This window comes from Ammospiza nelsoni, chromosome 16 (assembly GCF_027579445.1).
Source record: "Ammospiza nelsoni isolate bAmmNel1 chromosome 16, bAmmNel1.pri, whole genome shotgun sequence".
Lineage (NCBI taxonomy): Eukaryota > Metazoa > Chordata > Aves > Passeriformes > Passerellidae > Ammospiza > Ammospiza nelsoni.
The window spans coordinates 14,048,630-14,068,915 of NC_080648.1; the positions used below are offsets into that span (position 1 = coordinate 14,048,630).

Below are 20,286 nucleotides of genomic sequence, written 5' to 3' on the forward strand. Positions count from 1 at the left end.
TCCCACGAGGATAAATATGCTGAAATAAACTCCAATTATGAAAACACCTCCATGCTTTTTTTTTTTTTTTATTTTGAAAGACTGAAAAAAGTGCCATCGTGTTAGCCTGAGCAGGAAGTAATTAGCATAGAATTAGCAAACAGACAATGACAAAAGCTGGGTTTTTCCTTCCAGTGAGCATTGCAAAAGGACTTAAAACCTTATCTGCAGGCATGAGAGGTTGCAGCCCAACATGAAACACAACCTGATGGTCAGTACCAGCCTGTTCTGACACTTACTGTGCCTTTTTCTTCCCAAAATACAGTCAGGGAGCACCTGCACAATCTCCTCCTCAAGGGGACAGGAAGAAGTTCTGCTTGTTCCCCTTTATCTCCTTCCTTGCTGTTATTATCATCTGTCCCTACAGTCTGTGGGTTTGGCTTCCTGAGTGTCAAGATAATCCTTCTGCGAGATTTCCTCAGCTAGCCATTTGATTTTTATTGGTAATGTTAAGATAAAGCCAGAGAGCTTGTTATCAGCAGCTCTGAGATCTCTGTCAGCCTCTTGGTGTTTTCCCTTTCCCCCAAACAAGGGAATATCTGCATGGCTTTGCCAGGAGGATATTACTTCAGGCAGGCAGATTCCAATCAGTTTGGTCTGGGGCTTTTATAAGCCGTGGTGTTTTACTGTTTTAGATCTCTTTGCTCTTTGCTAACTGCTTGTTTGCTCTGTGGGTAAAGCCATTTGTTTCCAGCAGCCTCCCGTGAGAACGGCCGGCTCCGAGGGAGCGCGTCCCCGGGAGGGTGCACTGTGGTTCTCTGCTGGTCACATGCACAAACAGAAATTACCGCTTGCCCGAGGGCACCCGCAGTGAAAGCCAAGACAAGAGGCGGGACTCTTGAGGAGTACGAAGTCTCTGCCCTCCAGATCTATTCTGAGGCTTGTTTGGTATTCTAAGGAGTGCCTGGAAAATACAGATTTTGGCTTTTCTCAGTTGTCTTGTGCAGAGCATGCAGAACTGCTTGCCAGCGTTGCTGTGTGGAGCAGCCTGAGCTCATGACCAAGGGCTTTAAGGAGTCTCTTTCTTTCAAAGGTATTTCGTGTGATTCAGCACAGCTCACCCAGTGCTCGCTCACATTGTTCCATGTGCAGGATTTCAGGCTTTGAAGTCATTTTAGTCTGTAGAACCTTTCTTCTGTCTGAGCAGAAAGTCCTTTCTTCAGGAAGATGAAATCCTTTTCCTTTTAGAGCTGCTCAGGAGCTCTGACAACAGCATTTGCTGTCTGGTGTTACAGAAGTCACAGCATTTCCAGAAGTTACAGCTTCCCTTTACAAATCAGCAGGAATTTCGTTCTTTCCTCTTTTCTTCCCTTTTTCATTTTTGGGGAGATTTGGGGGTTGTGGTGGGGTTTTTTATTGTTTTTTAAGGGTTCATTTTGTTGTTTTTTTTTTTTTTCCTTAAGATGAAAAATGCGAAGTTTAAAGTCACATTGCTTTGAGAAACAATCCTCCAGGTCCCATCTTTTCACTATCCCTGCCTTGTGACCAGGAAAAGAAAAAGAAGAAAAAATATAAAATAAATACTGTACTTCTTATAACATAAAAAAATTACATTTCAGCCAGGAACTCCAGCCTAGGCGATGACCCTATAACAGGCATTTGTGGCTGTGCCGCCCCGAGTTCTGTACGAGGGCGGGGTCGGAGCCGCAGCTCCAGGCCTGTTACGGGTCCGGGTCTGGGTCTGTCCCAGGAGCGGTGCCGGTGCCGCCGCGGGCGGCTGCAGGACCCCGCGGTCCGCGGCTGCATGCGGGTGTCCCGTGCGCGTCTCGGCAGCAGGGGAAGCTCCAGGCCAGCGGGGTCCGAACTCCTCCCGCCTCCTCCGGGGATACCAGGCCGGCACCTGCCGAGCAGCGCGGGGAGCGGCCGCGTCCCCTCAGCGCCGGGCGGCCGGGCCGGCCGAGCCGCCGCTCCCTCCGCGCGCCCCTCACGGCGACCTTCCGGCTGCGAGGGCCGGGCGGCGGCGGCGGACGGACAGCTCCTGCAGCCAACCGGCGCTCGGAGCGGCGCGGGGGGCCCCGCCCCTCCAGCCGCGCGGGCCAATCAGAGCCGCGCCTGCCGGCCGGGGGCGGGACTTCCGCGGCCGGGAAGGCGGTTTTGTGTGTGCGAGCGCTGCGCGGTCCCGGCTCCCCGCGGGCGGCGGCGCTTGGGGGGCCCGGCCCGGCCCGACCCCGCGGGCAGCGCTGAGCGGCGGCGGCGGAGGGGGGCTCCCCTCCCCTGCCGTAGTGGGGGGCCCCCGCGGAGGCGGCGGGGTCCCCCCGAGGGCGAGGCAGTGACGGCGGCTCGTCCCCCGGTTGGTCCCCCGGTTGTCGGCTCCCCGCGCGGGGTGAGGGGCGGGCAGGTGGGCGATGAATGGGTTCAGCACCGAGGAGGACAGCCGGGATGGGCCGCCCGCCGCCCCCTTTTACGGCCAGAGCTGCTGCCTCATCGACGACGGGGACCGCTGCGTGCGCCCCGCCGGCAACGCGTCCTTCAGCAAGAGGATCCAGAAGAGCATCTCGCAGAAGAAGCTGAAGCTGGACATCGACAAAAGTGTGAGTGCGGCCTCGGCCGGCGCTGCCGGGCGCTGCCGAGCCCTCCGGAGGGGCGGCCGGGCCGGCCCCAGCCGCCACCGCACTGCGGTGCCTCCGGGGAGATGCGGATCCGCCCGGCGAGTTGAGCTCCCGGGCGGCCGGGGGGGATCGCGCTGGGGCTGGGGCTGTGTGCGGCACACCCGGTGCCTCCGGACCGCGTCTGCCCGTCCGCAGCCTTACAGCGTTCGGGAAGGGGAAGGACGTGCCTGGGTGGACCCGGCTGTTCCCCGGGTGCAGAGCCGGCTTTTCCCTGTGGCTCTGCCCGCCGGCTGAAGCACGATGTAGCTAAAGCGCTAAACGCCGTGTTTGGGAGGCGGGCGGTGTGCGGGGAAGCCAAGGAGAGAGCTGTCAGTGTTCGGAGGCACGAGTGCTGTTCCCATTGCGGGCTCGGCTTGGAGAGGCTGCTGCTGTCAGGTGAAAACAGCGCTGTGCTGCTGCTTCAGTCAGGCGGCACTGACGTTACTTCTTTAATTGGGAAGAATTGGTGTTGTGGTGAAGCGGGTTAAAGACCGAGCTGGCGGTGAGATGTGCTGCCTTCTTCATTCAGCAGGGTTTATCCGCACACAGACCAGCCCGGTTTGCCGCCTAATGACATTGACAGCTGTCAGCTCGAGATACAAACGGGTTATTTGCCCAGCAGAGAAATAGGCATAGCAGAGCAGATCACAGAAGGAATTTCTCAGAAGTGACTTCGTTAACGGAATTCAGCTCTGCACGCTTTTTTTTCGCCTGATCTGTAAAGATCAAAACCACTGAAAACAAAGCAAAAGCAAAAAAAAAAAGGTGAAGTTTTGAGTCAGTCTGTTTGGCAGCTCCCCCAGTTGGTTGGGTCCCTTCTGCACAGCCGAAATGCATCGTGTCACGGGAAAAGTGACTCAGTTTGAAACATATTCTTAAAAAATAGAGCATTTCTCCCAGTTGTAGTTCTCAGCAGATTTGTCTAGTGGCGTAGTAATTTCTTACATTTTAGAAATGAGTCTTTGTTGATAGATGCCAGGCTTTAGAAACAAAAAGGGGAAATGAGACTAATGCAGTCAGAACAAAGGGAAAGTGTAAAGCAGGCTGCATGGAGTGATTTTTGATGTAGGGTGCCTGTGTTATCTGAAGATATTTTGCCCATATTATAGATACCAAATAATTTTGATCATTTGAAGTCCTTTGTTTTGCTAACTCTAGCGGGATTATAGTTGTTAAAAGGGAGATTCCATTGCTAAACAAGCAATAGGAAGGAGGCTATTCTGCATTTGATCTGTTTGTTTTAATTGAGGTGATCAGCCCAAGTTTTATTTGTCAAGGTTTTGAAACACTTGCCTTAATAATCTTTTGTACTATTCAAGCCAGAAAGTTCACAAGAATGGAATAGAATAATACATTTTTTGGTAGTTACCTGCTAGTAAGTCCCGAAATAAATGCACTTCCTCCAGACAAGCACCCATTTTTTTTCCTGACATATGATTGCAACCATAAAAAAGAAATTTATTATCTCCAGAGGTTCAATTCAGCTGGAGCTTGAGTTCTTTGTTTTCTTTGCCTTTAGTCTTTGTAAGGTGAGTTATCTCTGAATAAAGAGTGTGATATCAGGGCTGGGATTTAAGATTAGAAATTCCTTGATGTCAGTCGGTCATACCAGTCTTGAGGGATGCACCTGACACTGCTGTCGACGTGACTGCTGTTGGATGCTGTTTCACAGTATCCTTTTTGATTGCTTTTTCACCACTTCTGGTTCTCAGGTGAGACATCTGTACATTTGTGATTTTCACAAGAACTTCATTCAGAGTGTTCGGAACAAGAGGAAGAGGAAGACGAGCGATGATGGAGGCGACTCTCCTGAGCACGACACGGATGTTCCAGAGGTTTGTGAGCTGCTTTACGCCTTCTTAGCGTCTTGAAGTTTCGCTTGGATGTTCTCATCCTTCAGAAAATATTTATATTTTAAATTACAAGGCCACTGAAGCTGTTGTGGAGTTACTTTCACTTTCCAGGAGGAGTTTTTTTCTAATGTGTGGTGTCCTAATTTTCTTCATTCCCCTATGAGTTCTTTGCCCATGTAAAGTTTTCTATAAAAAGAGGTGTGATAAGGTAACTTCGTGTACATACAGTTAAAATCATATTTTATACTATTTTTTAAGGCATTTAAAGTTATTTTTGGTGGTGTCTGATGCCCCAATATAATTCCTTGTTACTTAGTATGCATCATTTTGCAAATACACTACAGAATTCAATAGGTCAGTCTCTTTGATTGGGTATTTGATACCCAGAGATATTGAGCTGCTCCAGATATTTGCATGGATGGTATTTTTTAGCACTATTTAAATCTACCTTTAAATAGTTTGTAACACATTTTTATTTTCAGGAGATAGGCCTGGGGGAAGTTTTCTGTGATAGGATTATTCTAGAGTTCTCTTTCTCTGTGCCGCTGCGTGCTGCACTTGCTTCAGTGGTGTTTCTGCCACTGTTGACATGGCAAAAGTTGTGCAGAGGTGATGTTCAGAGAAGCAGAGCGTGGCCACAGTCAGCAGAGCCCTCTGCTGGAAATGCCAACCCTTTTGGGAAAAAGCTGTTTATTTCTAAAAGGAAAAAAAAAAAAAGCCACCAAGAGTCATTTTGCCAGCAAAGCTGTGTCTTGGTGCAAAGCTGGTGCACACACCTCCTGTGTGGAGGTGTTGAGAGAGTAGCAAGTTTTTGGTATGGGGTTTTTTTTAAGATAACCTGACCTTTTTTTATCACTGTTCATGTTTCCATTCTACACGCTTCTCCATCAAAACTTTGCTGTTCAAGCTTTGCAGTAGTTGCCAGGGTGATTGCTGAAGACCCAGCTGGCATCTAAAAATGTTGGTGCTGTAGAGCACACAGAGTATTTGGTGCCTGAAACCTGAGGGATGCACGTCACCCAGCTGAACTGGGAACTCTGCACCATGTCACTTTTAATGTCATTTCCCTCTCAGTTTTCAGCAGGGATTCCTTTTGTCTTTGAAACTTGGCATTTCCTACATGATCTTCATCTTCCTTGCTGTAACCTCGCCACCACCCCCTTTGCTTCTAAACTCTGCACTTCCTATTTAAGTATTTGAATTTCATTTCATCTCTGTACTCTGTTTTATGTCACCAGCCATTTATTCAGTGCCTGCTAAATTGTTATTTCATGTGTGAGCTTTTTAAACCTTGTGGGAACAAAAGGTTCCCCTTTGCTTGGAGGTTGCAGAGGTGTAATTGAGAGCAGAAATTGGCCAGCAATTCTGTTGACAGCATGTGAACCAGAACAAAAATTTCTATTTCCCTGGGGCAATTTTGGTCCTTTAGCATTAACAAATACAAAATATACTTAGGTTTGTCAGTAAGACAAGCTAGTGTGGTTCTGAATGCAAGCAAGGAGAAGTGCTGTTGAGGAAGAAGTAGTTATTTTTAGATGTTTTTAGATAAAATAACTACTCACAGAAGCTAAAGGTAGTGCTCATGCCCTCTTTATCACTTCCAGGTTGACTTGTTCCAGCTCCAAGTGAACACCCTGCGACGTTACAAGAGACATTATAAGCTGCAGACTAGGCCTGGACTCAACAAGGCTCAGCTTGCAGAAGTAAGTGAGACAGCAGTGATGTTGTCTCTGTTACAAGGAAACTTTTTATCTCCTCTGTTCAAGAGCAGATTTTGTGGGCATTCACACCTGTGGGACTGACTGGTATGGACCAAGTGCCCACTGGAAGGTTTCAGGGAGTGATGCCAGCAAAAAGCTGCCTGCTTGCTTTCACCTGAGACAGGCTTGGAATGCACAGAAACTGGCTGTTCAAAGCCTGTTTTAGTAACTTGCTTGTCTCTGCTTCCCTTCCCACCTTTTTCATAGTCCCAGTTGGTGCCCTTTAGGGAACAGAAACAGGATCCAGTTGTTGGTGTTATTTGGGGATGGCTGCTCAGCTGAAACTCAGATTTAACCCACTCATCGTCTCCCTAAGTGCTCCTGTTAGTTTCTCTTTCCTCACAGGCACTTGAACTTGTTGGAATTGCTTATTATTGAAGGCAGCATCACTGTCCTTGCATTCAGAGTTTTCATTTCCCTCCCTTGTCCTGACATTTCTGTGTAATAAAAGGCTTTTTTCTTAAGGGCCTCTGCTGCTTTCTCACCATATGGGCTTTTTGTTCAGAAAGAACTCTCTGTATCTCTCTGGTATTTGGGCAAGTTGTGCTTGCTGTGCTTCTCCTCTGCTCTCTTTCCTGACTTGATCTGAAGCCATGCTGTGGAAAAAATCTTCTCTAAACTTGTAAAAACTGCAGTAGTTACAGATTAGTACTGAGGTTGATTTTGTAAGTTGTGGCTTTCACAACTGTCTGCCTAAAACTGTCTGGTTTGCTTTTACTTTTGCTTTAAAGAACAAAAACCTGACAGACCAAAAAAGTCAGCAAGACACTGTCTTCCTCTCTTTCAAAGTCACCCAGGGAGTGAATATATAGAGAATGTGCAGTATAGGGCATGTAGGAGTAAATGGAACAGAGTAGGGTGGTGTTGTTCCTCATTAGCAGTCCTGATTTGTCATATTTTAACTAACCAATTCATGTCTGTCAGCTGCCTCCTGCCATGAAGGACTGCCTGCTTAAGGAATTTACCATGAATGTACCCAAGAGGAAAGAAAAGATCAATTACTGTGCGGGCAGAAAATAAAGGGAGCCTAACTTAAAGCTGTCACACAGTTCCCAGATTTCCTGTGAAGCCTGAGCAGCTTTGACTCTCTGCTGGATCCTCATCCAGCTCCCGTGCTTGAATCACTGCTGCCTGAGGCTCTTTCACTCCTCATGCTATCCCACTGTAAGGGAAACTCAAGCTTCCATAAATCTCCTTGGAGTGACTTATTGCTCAGCCTGCATCAGAATCCTATTCTAGAGCTGTGTTGGGTACCAAAAAAAGTTTCTTCTATGTGAGGAGCAGATCTTGTCCAGCTCCAGCATGTTTTCTCCATTCACTTTCTGAGGAAAAATCAGCTGATATTTCAGGGCTTATGCTACTGTCAGAGAGGGGCAGCCCTAGCCAAACCCTAACCCTCCCATTGCAAATGTTCATTTCAGTGAAAACTTAAGAGTGCAGAGGAAATCTTTTTGGATGAAACTTTGCTCCACCTGGTTCACACAGCAAAGTGCTGCAGTGTTTCTGACACTCTCCTTCAAAACACGGAGGTGCAGGGGAAACTCCCTCGCCAAATAATCTCAGCACAAAATGTTGCTGAGGAGAAGCTGTGCTGCTTTGGCAGGAGGACATTCTGGCTTCCAAATTCCTCTTGTAGGTTGGCTGCAAATCCTGCTGACATAGCAAGGCTATGCTGTGTTCATACACACATTCCAGCTGTAAAGAGAGAGGGAGGTAAATGAGGACTGACAGTTGGAATTGGTGCATGTTTCACTCAAAGGATAATGCGCTCAGTGGCCATAAAATCGTTTTTGGAAAGTGAAGAGAAACCCTGTCCTGATTATTTCTAGTTTTTAATTCCAGCATTTCTGTCTCTTTACCTGTTGTCCCTCTAGACTGTCAGCCGTCATTTCAGGAATATTCCAGTGAATGAGAAGGAGACACTTGCATATTTCATCTACATGGTGAAGAACAACAAGAGCAGGCTGGACCAGAAATCAGAAGGCAGCAAACAACTCGATTGAAGATTGACAAGGCTTGGAATAAGAGAGACCTTGAAGGAATATGTGGTATTGTGCATTTTAGGTTTATAAAAACTGTTAAAATATATTGTAAATTTTTTTAAATGCAGTGTCTGGATGACAGAAAAAAATATAGACATTCTTATGAGGAGTATTTGAAAACATGTGCCCATCATGTTTCCGAAGACTTCTTCCCCTCATTTCAAAGTCATATTGGAATAAAGAAATGAGGATAATGGGGAAACCAAATAAATCTGTAGAACTGTGGAGTTCGTCAACTTGGTGTTTTAAACCATTTCTGGAAATCTACATCTCAGTGCAATTCAAATGCCAGATGGAATTTTTTTCACTGAATTCAGGCTGCATCACAAACCACCATGCAGTTTGTCTTGGTACAGGACTGGAAGAGCAGCAGAGATAAAATTCATTGTCAAGGTGCATGGGTCAGAAGTTTGTCTGAAGCTTGCTGCTCACCTACACATGCTCTGTCTTGCCTTGAGTCAGTGCTTCAAGTCCCAAACTTCTACAAATGCTCCAGCTCAGCAGATCTACTCCAGTGAATGCTACTTGACCAGTCTGAAATTGATGGGGGTTTTTTTGCCATTTTTTTCCTTCTGACACCATCCAACACAGATGCCAACCAACTCTCTGCAGTCTCTTTTCTAATTTCTTTTAAGAACTCACTAATTAAATTTTCTGTAAGCATTTAAAATTTTCTGCATTTCTCTGAATGTGGTATTAAGGCAAACACAACCTATTTGCTGTATCTGATCATGTTGGTAGAAGTGCTTATTTAATTGATTTATGCATATTTCAGTGATAGTAGGTGAAACAATGGCTTGAGACATCAGTCTCTTAATTTCTGTGTCAGGTCAGTATTGCTCACAAGTGATGTGCATTTTATACTGAAGCTTTAGCAGGTGGCACAAAACTGCTGTGTGCATTCAGGGGCTCTGTTTAGTATAAAGCAGATTTATGGGTGAGGCACCATAACCAGGGCAGTGATCTGACTGGAGCATTTCATGATACATTTCATTATACATTTCATTTCCCTTTGCAATGGGCAAGAAGCATCAAAGCATTTGCCTTTCATGAACATTACATGTGCTTTCATGAGAGCTGTGTGAGTGAGGGTGGCAGGGCACTGTAGGAGGAGATCACCCTGATTTTATTCAAAGCCGAGGTGTCCTTACAGATAATACAATGATTATTTTGGCAAAAGGAGCTTTTAAAAGTGTTGGTCATGACTGACTGTTCTCCAGTGACCTCAAATTCTCTTCAGGGGATCTCATGATTTAAAGCACTGCCCTGTTTCTTTGCTGTCCTGACCAGTGTCTCCATTCTGGTACAAGATGCCAAGACTCCACATAGAGAGGATATTCTTAACAAGCCTTAAGCAACGAAATGAACAGTAGAAAACTTCAGCTAGCATTTTGTAAATGGCAGGTTTTATTATTTCAAAACTGGATGAAGCTTTGTTTAAGAGCTGAACACACTGGTCACGGTCCCAGCTTAGCACTGCATTGTGTTTTGTAAGGCATGAAGGGTTCACTTAGTGAAGCTCTTGTTAAAGCTCTCCCAGGGTCTCTTTAAAATTGAAGTCACAGTTTAAAGCAAGTTGTTCACATCACTCTGAATTGTTTGCTAATACTCCAAAAACATGTTCAACCACTTCAACATGTCTTAAGTCCTGTGTCATGGGCAGAAATACTCTGTTATGGTACATGTCCCATTTGTGACATCTGGGAAGTGTGATTATTTCAGCATTTCCTCGTTCAATTCTGTGTGGATTTTTAGAACATCATACAAGAGAGAGGTTCAAGAAATGAGGAGAGAATGTCTTGTGTCAGTATTTCACAAATGTTTAAAAATTTGCTATTTCTGCTGGTCCTTTCCTTATTGAAAGGGTGGAGTAGTTCCCAGATCAGTCAACACGATCTGGCTTCTCTCACTCAGGACAGATGGTTAGAAGGGTGCATTCTCTGACTGCATGTGAACCTTCAGAGTGCTCATGTAATCAGAGGATCCTACCAGGGGAAAATGAGTTTCTGAATTGAGAGGGTTATGCCTCAGAGTGATTCTTCCCCTCCACTGGTCACTGGTGAGGCCACACCTCGAGTGCTGTGTTCAGTTCTGGTCCCCTCAATTCAGGAAGGACATTGAGGTGCTGGAGCAGGTCCAGAAAAGGGAAACAAAGCTGGTGAAGGATCTGGAGCACAGGTCCTGTGAGGAATAGCTGAGGGAGAGGAGGTTCAGGGGGCACCTTCTCATTCTCAGCAACTCCCTGACAGGAGGGTGGAGCCAGGTGGGGCTTGGCCTCTTCTGCCAGGCAGCCAGGGACAGGACAAGGGGAAATTGCCTCAAGCTGCACCAGGAAAGCTGAGGTTGGACATTTGGAGGAATTTCTTCACAAAAAGGGTGATTAAATATGGGAGTGGGCTTCCCAGGGGGGTGGTGGAGTCACTGTCCCTGGAGGTGTTTAAGGAAAGACTGGCACTTGGTGCCATGGTCTAATGGACACGGTGGTGTTTGGTCATAGGTTGGACTCGATGATCTCAGAGGTCTTTTCCAACCTAATTGATTCTGTGATTCTGTGATTCTAGACCAAAACTGTAAAAATGTAGTTTGTTTGGGATTTACTTTTTTTTTTTTTTTTTTTTGTGGTTGTATTTTATTTTGTTTTATTTTTAAGAGTAAATAAATCTGTTGGGGTGTTTTAGTAGCCAGCAGCAAAATGATTCTTTTCAAGGAAATATGGTGGCAGGTTCCATCTGTTCAGGTGTATTCACTGGAATGCTTTTGTGCCGAGGTGGTATCCAGGAAACTTTTCTTTTTTTCCTGAAATAGTCAATTGATGTTAAACGTGATCCTTGTTGGTTTCACTTCTAAAGCAATTCTACTTTTTTGAAAAAAAAAAAAATTCTTAATGAAGTGTGATGATGAAGAGATGTTTACCAGCCATTAGCAGTTGTTTATAAGGTGGAAAGCTTGGAGGCAAGACACCAAAGAAACAGAAGAATCTTTGGCTGTCAGACCCCATGGCCTTATAAACCCCTTGCAAATGCCTTATTACCTTGTTCTCAACTTAGCTAGAGCAAAACACCTTGAGCAACAGAAAGCTGATGGTCTTGTTGGAAGGGTCAGCCACTTGCTGGCTCCCGTGCTATGAACTGAAACCACATGTCAATTCAGTAGCAATATCCATGTTCAGGGTGCCTGTGATTCTTGAAAAGCATTTAGTGTCTAATAACCAGAAAACGCAACAATGCAATTGTCGTGTACGATACCGTGCTGTGTGTTCGACTCCTTATGCTGCATGCCAAGTAAAAACAAACAAAAAAAGACTTTCCAACTTTTTATTTTAAATGTCAGATTAAATGTGTTTGAACCTCACACTTGTGAAGCCATGAGGTGGGACATTTTCTCAGCACTTTTAGATGGGACTTGTTGGAAAGGTGTAAGACCCAAATCGCTTTGGCTGGTATGATAAGATTTTTTTTTTGCATTTTGCTTTTCACAGATGGGCCTTAAATTCTGTCTAGCTTTGAACCATGGAGCACAAGCCTTGGGGGCATGGAGGATGACCAGATGTCATCTTCTGTTTATGATAGTGGAAGCTTATTTCTTACAAGCCTGCATAGGTGACATTCACCCTGGGGCAGAGGAATTGTCTCTGAAGGTCTCCAGCCATTATATATAGCCTAATGCAATTCCATAGCCTAGCTCAATTCTCATTGCAGAGTTCCATTAACTTAATTAGAGTTCTGAATAGATCCAAAGCCATTAGTATGCAATCCAAATAATGCAGAAACATCTCTTCTGGACTTAATTTCATCCTATATGCTGACCCTCTGCTCACTTCAAGGGAAGAAGAAGAAATCATTGCTGGTAGTTATTGGCTTGAGCTCAGCTCAGGGGAGTTAGAAGCATGCAAAGACTCGAGTCAGTAGCAGCCTGATGGCTGAAAAGTGCAAACACATCCAAGGAGGCTCTGTTAGAATGCAGTTTTTAAAATTTCATAATCTGAAAGATTATTGTATATCAACCTGAGATAAACAGTTGCAGTAAAAAGTAATGTTTCTTTTGCCAGGCACTTTAGATGCTCAGCCTGAGAAAAGCAGAGCTTTGTACCACTTCTCTCCAGTATTCTGGTGTCCCAGTTTTCCTTAGAAATGTGGCTGTAAACCACTAGATACCCCAGGGTGCAAGAACTGACCAGAACATGTCAAGCCTAGCATTTCAAGTGAGTCAAAAGTGCAAGCTGGGTTCAGAGAGGCTTTGAACACAAGAGCTGAAATAATCTACAGTAAATGGGAGTTTTCATGTGGGTCGTGATGGCACAGGGAGGATGGAGCAGGACATGGCCCACAGGGAGACTGAACAAAACACACTTCCACAGCAGCAGCAGCGTGGAGGGAGACTTGTTCTGTGTCAGCTCTTGTGAATGGATGTTTTATGAGAGGGGGAGGAGGGTGAGCTGTGCACTTTACATCTTTTGGTTGAGCCAAATGTAAATACCAATGGGAGATCTTCAGCAGGAACTGCGGTTGGAGGGGAGAGCAGGGCTCTGCTGAGGGACTCTTTGTTTAAGTTTGCAGATCCCTGGCTGCCTGGAGCACTAGAGTCACTTTGTCTCTACAGTTTAGAAACCTGGGTAATACAAGGTGGCCTCCCTTCCCAAAGGAGTCCTTGTGCTGCCCAGAGTAAGGACAGAAGAGTCCCAAAGGTGAAGGAATGTTATTGATGCCTCACTGCTCGTGTCACTGATGCCCTTTAATCATGTCTAGTTTATCAAGTTAGGGAGGTCTCATTTTCCACTTTGGAAGTGCAAATGAACTGTTAGGATGTAAGATACTCCTTGCACTTTTCACAGCTGTCCCTGGTCTCCTGTTTTTGACTTGCTTGTGAACACAGCTGGTTGGGATGAACTAAATGCTTGAACAGAGTGTGGGGAGAGGGGGAGGCTCCTGCTTTGAACCTGAACTTCCCTTGCAAGCAGCTCTGCAGGCCATCCTGTGCACCAGCACCTCTGGCTCACCTGAGCCTCACCAGGGCTGGCTTTACTCCTGTCCTGCCCTCACCTCTGCTCCACAGCTGCTGCAGGGGACATGGGTAGCAGGTGACTTGCAGAATGGTCTGGAGTCTTTTGGCAGGCTTACTGGGAGAGAAAACTGTGTTCCCTCTTCTGTTTCTGGCCTCCATGTGTTGTGCTGATCTTATGCCAAATGTTTTGGACACCTTGTATTTTTAACTGTGTAATATAGCTGTGTATTGTTAAAGCAACTTAGTAACTTATAGCAAAAACTGTAGAACTCATTTCTCTGAGGTGTAGGAAATGTCCTGCTTCCACTGTGTATGAGACTTTAACTCTGTACTGTCTGACAAAGATAAAATTCTGAATTTCACTTTAATAAATGATCTATCTAGCAACCAGGCCCACATTCCCTTGTTTGCCTTTCTGCCCTCAGCACTGATGGTTCCAGAGCCAAGAGAGTTCTGCTTTGTGTGGATGTTTTGTGCCAGGCTTCTCAGATTCTCTGCCTTTTCCCACCCACCTCTCAGGGCTGAAAACACTGCAGACATGGAGCAGAGAGTGGCACTGCCCATGGGAATGCCAGGCCTGCAGTACAAATCTCAGGTGATGGGATATTTCCTGACAAACCCAGGTAGGTTGCACAAGTGCAATTCATGGAGTCTTTTGAATGCAACAAAAATACAACAAAATACAATTTGCAAGAAATACAAAACTACAACTTGCAAGAAAGAGGCTGTTGAAGAGCCACATGCCCTTGCATTCTGGGGAGTGTTTCTGTGATGGGAATTCCTCCCCTCCTGTATCATGAAGCGTCTGTCAAGTGCAGCTTCTCATTTGATTCATGTTTCCTATTGAATCTTCTTTACGTCTAGTTCAGCCCTGTGCGTCTGCTCCTTTCTCAGGCACATCCTTGGCTTTGTTTCATGCATGATTTATGGCTCCTGTTGTCCAGAGTCAAAGCTGCATGCCCAGCTGACAAGGTGGGCACTGCTCCAGAGCAGTAATGACATGGACCATGCCAGCATTCAAGATCCTTTGCCTTGAAATGCTTTGTTTCATTCTTTTTCTGATATTCCTCCTGACCATCAGCCTTACAAGCAAAGGTGCCTCACTTTTTTTGCTGCACTGAAGAAGCAAGTGAAAAAAACTGGGACTTGAGTATTTGTTTGTCTGAACTCTGTCATGGTGTTTTTAAAGGCTCTGCTGGCACTGTTTGAGTTGTGCTTTTAGCCTTGATTTTTAGCCAGGAAAGAGGTTGTAGTGTAGCATTTCACACACTTGGGTTCTCACAGAGGAGAATGATCAGATGTCAAAAGATTTACACCCAAAACAGATCCTGGTGTCCCCAGTGCCTGCCTTTGTGGATGTGCCTGGAGGCCTCAATGAAGCAGGATAATTTTAGAACACGCTGCTGTGCCACAGGAGGCTGTCCCTGCCTCGGGGAGCTCTCAGGTGAGGAAGGCAGGACCAGAGGTGGCACAGGTGGGCACCAGAGGTGGATCACCTGTGTCTGTCAAGGGTTTTTAGGGGGTTTCAGGGGAGGATAAAGGCAGCATAACCCAGTGAAGGGGAAAACTGTATTTGCATTCCCAAACTGATGACTGGGGGCTCTTCTGCCAGCACAATGAGAGGGAGAGGCTGAAGGAGGACAGCTGTAAGCAGCAACCTGTTGTGCAGGCACTGACTTTAGTACAAGAGGGCATAAGGGAAATTTGTGACAGAAATAAACTACCAGTTAATCTGTTATTTGTATAGAGTAATGAATAATGCTACTTAATCTCATTAAACCCACAGAAGATTTCAACCTCGAAACCAAGGCGGAATCTGCTCGGTCTTTTTAAGATACTCACACAGACAGACAAAGGAGCCAGCAGATGGATGCGATGGCCGGGAACAGCACACCCTGTGCGCTCCGGGCTGCCGTGCGAGGGCAGTGTTCGCTCAGCAAGGCGGAGCGGGAATCGCTGTCCCTCGGAGCCAGGGCAGCCCGGGGGCACCGGGGCCGTGTCCCCATCCCCAAAACGCCTCCTTGGCAGGAGCTGGCTGTGCCTGTCAGGGACCGGAAGCGGGATGATGCTGTGCTGGGATGTGGAGATCATAAAAACGCTTTGTTTGGGTTTTCAGGGTTTTTTTCCTGGTTGGACGTTGAAATTGAACACGTCCGATCCTCTGCGTGAGCCGTCCTCGCAGCCTTGATGGAAACCAGGCATTGCTTCCCTGCTCCCCGGCAGAAAGGGCAGCACAGAGGAGCAGGGAAAAATGTGAATGTGCATTTAATGGTTTTGTGTCTTAGACATGTGGCTGTGCAGGAGGAGTGTGGGGGGAAGAGACTCAGGGCTTGCTTGCTTTTTTTTCTCTGCTTTAAAAAAAAAAAAATTCTCCTCTATTCAATAAGGAATAGCTACACCTTCACCAGCACTCAGTCTCACTTTGCCAGGAGCTGGAGTCAATTTTACATCTCTTATCCTTGCAGGCAGTGCTGGCTTCTTCCCTAAGTACCTGAAAATGCCCCAGTGTGCTTTTACTTAATTGCCTTTTGCACTTTCTGCAAGGTCTGTTCCCTTTACCTGTTGCAGGAAGCATCACAGCACCTTCAGCAGGAGCACCTTGGTGCTGTGGGGAAGAGGGAACTCTCAGGTAGCTGAGGTGGCTCTGCTGCTTCTCCTACACTGCCATGGCCTGCCAGAGAGCAGTGATGGGCACCCCACAAACCCTGGGTCTCTTCCTGGCCTTGACACCTGTGTGGGCAAACCCTGTTGGATCCAGCTCCTTGGCACCTCACTTTGCTGTCTGGCATCTCAGCAGCTCCTGCACCCAGCCCAGCTGCTGTGGCCTGGGAGCAACCCAGGTGAGCAGAGGAAGGAGTTTCAGAGTTCCTAACTCGAACTCAGAACTCCTTCCCACATCTCAGTTTGGAAGGAGCTCCTGGCCATGGCAGGTAAACCAGCCTGCTCTGGCCCCTGCTCTCCCCTCAGCTGCTCCTGCAGGTCAGTCACAGGCCATGACAATTTTGTCAAGGTAGCTGCAGTTTGAGGGGGAAAAAAATGCTTTTCCTCTCAATCCCTCAGCCTTCAGCTGCTGGTGATGCCATAAATTCCCTTACTTCTCTGGTTACTGTAAAGTTTTTCAGGGTGGTCAGGACCTGAATTCCTCACACAAAAGAAGAATCAGGGGGGAAAGGAAAGAGCGGGAAGGGCCTTTCCTACCTTGGGGATCTGTCACAAGGGCTCAGCGAGGCTCCAAGCCTGTGCTGTAGCTCTGCAACCCCTCTGCTCTTAGGTGACTGCCTCTCCCTCCCCTCTCACCAGTGCACATCCTCCTCCCAGGATGTTCCACAGCTCCCCACTCATGTTCCACAGCTCTATCTGGCTCTTTGGCCCCTCTGATCACTCCAGGGCTCCTCCAAACCTCCAAGTTTGTTATTGCACTTCAGCTTTGGAGTAACCAGGAGAGACAGAGCTCATCCAGCATCACAGGGCTGTGGCACTGAGTGCTGCTGAGCAAAGTGCCTGCATGGTTCCTGCCCTGAGCTGTACAGCTCTGATCCTCTGCCACTCCTTCCCTCCTGGGCCTTAAATCCAGCTGCTGCATGAGACACAGGCGGGCTGCTGTGCCACCCCACACCACCCACCCTCACCTGAGATGTCGTGGCAGATCACTGGGAAATTGCAGCAGAGTCAGCACTGCCAGGGAAGGTGTTTGCTGTGGGGATTGCTCCACACTGGGCAGGACAGGAACAGGTAATTCTGCAGAAAGCTGTAGGTCTCCCATCCTCTGCAATGGAGAAAAAGCCTTTATGGAGTAAAGGAGAACTGCAGGTTGGGTTTGGAGAGGCAGGGACATGGGATGGATGATGAGTTTGTCCACTGCTTAAAGGTTGGCCCAAGGTGCAGGGCTCTTGGTCTTCTCCCAACAAAGGCAGCTGCATGGAATAATTTACCCTGGGCAGAGCTCAGTGCAAGCAGAGCCAAGCAGGAACTGCCACAGGGGTGAAAACCCAGAGAGTTTGGATTTGGTTTAGAAAATAAAATAAAAGCAAGCAAGAAAAAAAAAAAATCAGTGTTCATCTACCTTTGGCTGCAGAGTGTTCCCGTGCTTGGACATCATTCCTACAGGTAAGGACTAGAAATGCATCATCTCCTTAGATGGGTCTGGGCATCATGTGAGCGTGGAGATTTGAGGAAGAACTATTGAATGTCATGAACTTTGAGGCTGGGCGGGGCCTGGCTGGATGAAAACCTTCCCACCTGAGCAGGGCTCCCAGGAGCCAGCCTGGCTTAGGAGCCAGCAACTGGCCAGAGAGGCTGCGAGTGTTGGGAGAGGATCAAAAAGCTCTCCTGGCAGTAAATCTTTCACCTGCCATGTGACTCACTGCGGCTTGTGGCCATTCCTCCGGGGTCGGCCCCGGGTCAGGATTTCTCCTGTCTCTTTAGCCCCCCAAACCTGGAGATTTTTGTCTTATCTTTGACGCCATCTTGACACCGAAAACAAATTATGGCCCAATTACCCTTACTCAGAGGGGCTGGGCTACCTTAACTGGCTACAACTCCCAGGCGCTTCCTTAAGAGCGGTAATTAGGGGGGCGTGGGGTGGGGACGGGGCAAGGGCTGGGGGTACCCCTGGCATGAGGGTGCTCTGTTTGCCAAGGCAGGAGGGGACATCCCATCCCATCCCATCCCATCCCATCCCATCCCTGCTGCGCTTTGGGCTCGCTGGTGTCCGGGCTGGGGGCTGCCCTGTCCCCCGCCTCCCCAGCTCTGTGTCACGGCTGGGCCAGCCCAGAGGGGCCCCATGACGGGAGCAGCAGCCCTGGCCCTGGCCGTGACCTTCGGGACGACCTCGAGCGAATCCCTGCCCGGGCTGGGGACCGGCTCTGCCTCTCATCCAGGCTGGGACATTTCCGTGCTCGCCCCGAGAAACGCGGGACAGCAGCATCACGGCTGAACCGCCGTAACAACCGACCTGAAATTTCTAAAAATTATTTTTCTTCCCATCTTTCAGTGTCATTACCCTGTCCTCTCCTCTGCTCTGTCCCTGAGCATTTTTTGCCCAGGGTTGTGCTGTCTGCCTGAACCCAGCGGCTGTTTTGGGAGCTGGCAAATCCATGAGCCTGGACAGTCCTCATGGGTGGCTGGGTCTTGGTGTTTCTTTCTTTCCCCCCACCCCTTTTTTTTTTTTTTTTTTTTTTTTTTTGGCAGATTGGTATTTTATTTGGCTCCATCCTGTCTACCGAGCTGTCCAGTGTAACCCTTCCCTTGCTGCTTCTGAGATAAGAATAGGCTCCCCCGAGATCAGATAAACAGGCCCATAAATACCTGCAACAACAAGAAGCGGGGTCTGGGCTTGGCAGGAAAGGAGGGAGAAAGAAAAAAAAAACAAAAAAAAACAAAACAAGTCAGAAAAGGAGCCATTCCTTTGCATGCCAAACCAGGGGGGCAGAGAGAGGAGTGGGAAGTACCCAACAGCCTCCTTGCCCATATCATTGCTCCCATGGCCGGACAGGGAGCCAGGGCTAAGCGGGGCTGGCAGTGTCCCCTGCCGTGTCCCCTGCCGTGTCCCTGGCGCTGGATTCCAGGGCAGGAGCCTGGCTCGTCGGGCGCTGCCCCGGGGCCAGGCGGTCCCTGCGTGCGTGTTCCTCTGCCCGGGCCCCGAGCGGCTGCTTCCCAGCGGCATCAAGTTCACGGCAGGGTCGAGCCGAAGGTATGTGCAGGGCCATTCCCCTGACCGATGAGCTGGGCCCTTCGATGGCCAAAATCTCAAAGCTGGTGGCCAAGCCGCTCTTCCAGCGAGTTCTGGTGCCACCGGAGCGCTGCCGGGCGCCGCTCCGAGCCGGGGCTCGCTGCCGGAGGAAGGGAGGCTGTCCCTGGGCAGGGCTCCCATCCCCTGCAGCTCCTCTCCCTTTGGGGGTGACCCCATCCTGGGCTGGAACAGCGCTGAGCTGGAATTTCCACTCCCTTTCCCGACCCCGGAGTGGCTGCGCTCCGGTGCGGAGCTGGGCTCGGAGCTCGCTGCTGGCAAACGCAGCCCTTCCAAAGCGTTCGGGGCAGCGGGGAAGCCCGAGGCTGCAGGAAATGTTTGGTGAGGTTTTTTCCCCCCAAACGCTGAGCCACTACCTCACAGGAAAACCCCTTTGCTGGGCAGGGAAATCCTCTGCAGCCGCGGAAACCGAGAGCGCTTTCACTCGCAAAACCCCGAGGGGCAGGGGAGGCTGGCACTGGGGACCCTTCCCCAGCAGTTTGCAGCCAGCAGGCACCACCACCAGAGACCTGTGGCAAGAAAAGAAAAACTCCTGCGGATGCAGGCAGAACATCGCCCTGGCTGTTGTGCGTGCCCCTGCCCAGAAGCGAAATTGGAAACACGCGGGGTAAAAACCAGCGGAGGTTTCTGGCGGGGTGAAAGGTGCAAGGTGCGCAGGATGAGAGTGATGTACCGTGGTGTGCCGGTACCGGGGACACGAATCCCGGGCAGAATCACCTTTGCCTCACAGCAGAGCAAGTCCCGAGTCACCTTTCAACCCTTTCCCTCATCGCTGCCGAAGGGCAGCCCCGGCTGGCGCATATGAACAGGACTGCGGACACATTTATGGGGCGCTGGATTGTAGTGTTAGTGACAGCTTGGGAGCTTTCCCATAAAAACTCAGCCTTTAGGAGAGTCTGAAATTTAGACATAAAATAGGATCTTTGAGGCTGACTTTCTGTAGGTTTTCTTTTTTTTTTTTTTTTTTTCCCTTGAATGCATTCGGGTTTAGGAGTGCCCTACTCTACTTCACTCATGGAAGTGCTATCATGCTAAACCTCTTATAGCTCAAACAAAAAAGTACCACTGCGGGCGAGCACTGCTCTTCTCTGGCAGTCAATTTTCATCTCAGCCTCGCTCAAAGGGATCAGAAAATAGATCAGGGTCAAGGAAGGCAGCCGTGCAGCCGCTCCGGAGTGAGGGAAGGCTGATTTACGCAGCCAGATTCTTCTTCGTCGAGGGCTGTACCCTCCAATGTTTGTGTGTCCCTCCGTC

At 48.4% G+C, this 20,286-nt stretch overlaps 1 protein-coding gene across 1 annotated transcript; it reads left to right on the top strand.

Annotated features, from left to right (window-relative positions):
- Positions 1 to 2,132: 2,132 nt before the first annotated feature.
- On the top strand, positions 2,133 to 13,670 carry SAP30L (SAP30 like). Its single transcript, XM_059483466.1, has 4 exons — positions 2,133 to 2,570; positions 4,340 to 4,462; positions 6,085 to 6,183; positions 8,115 to 13,670. Exons 1-4 carry the CDS (start codon positions 2,385 to 2,387, stop codon positions 8,241 to 8,243), a joined length of 537 nt encoding a protein of 178 aa, XP_059339449.1. The 5' UTR covers positions 2,133 to 2,384; the 3' UTR covers positions 8,244 to 13,670.
- The last annotated feature ends 6,616 nt before the right edge of the window (positions 13,671 to 20,286 follow it).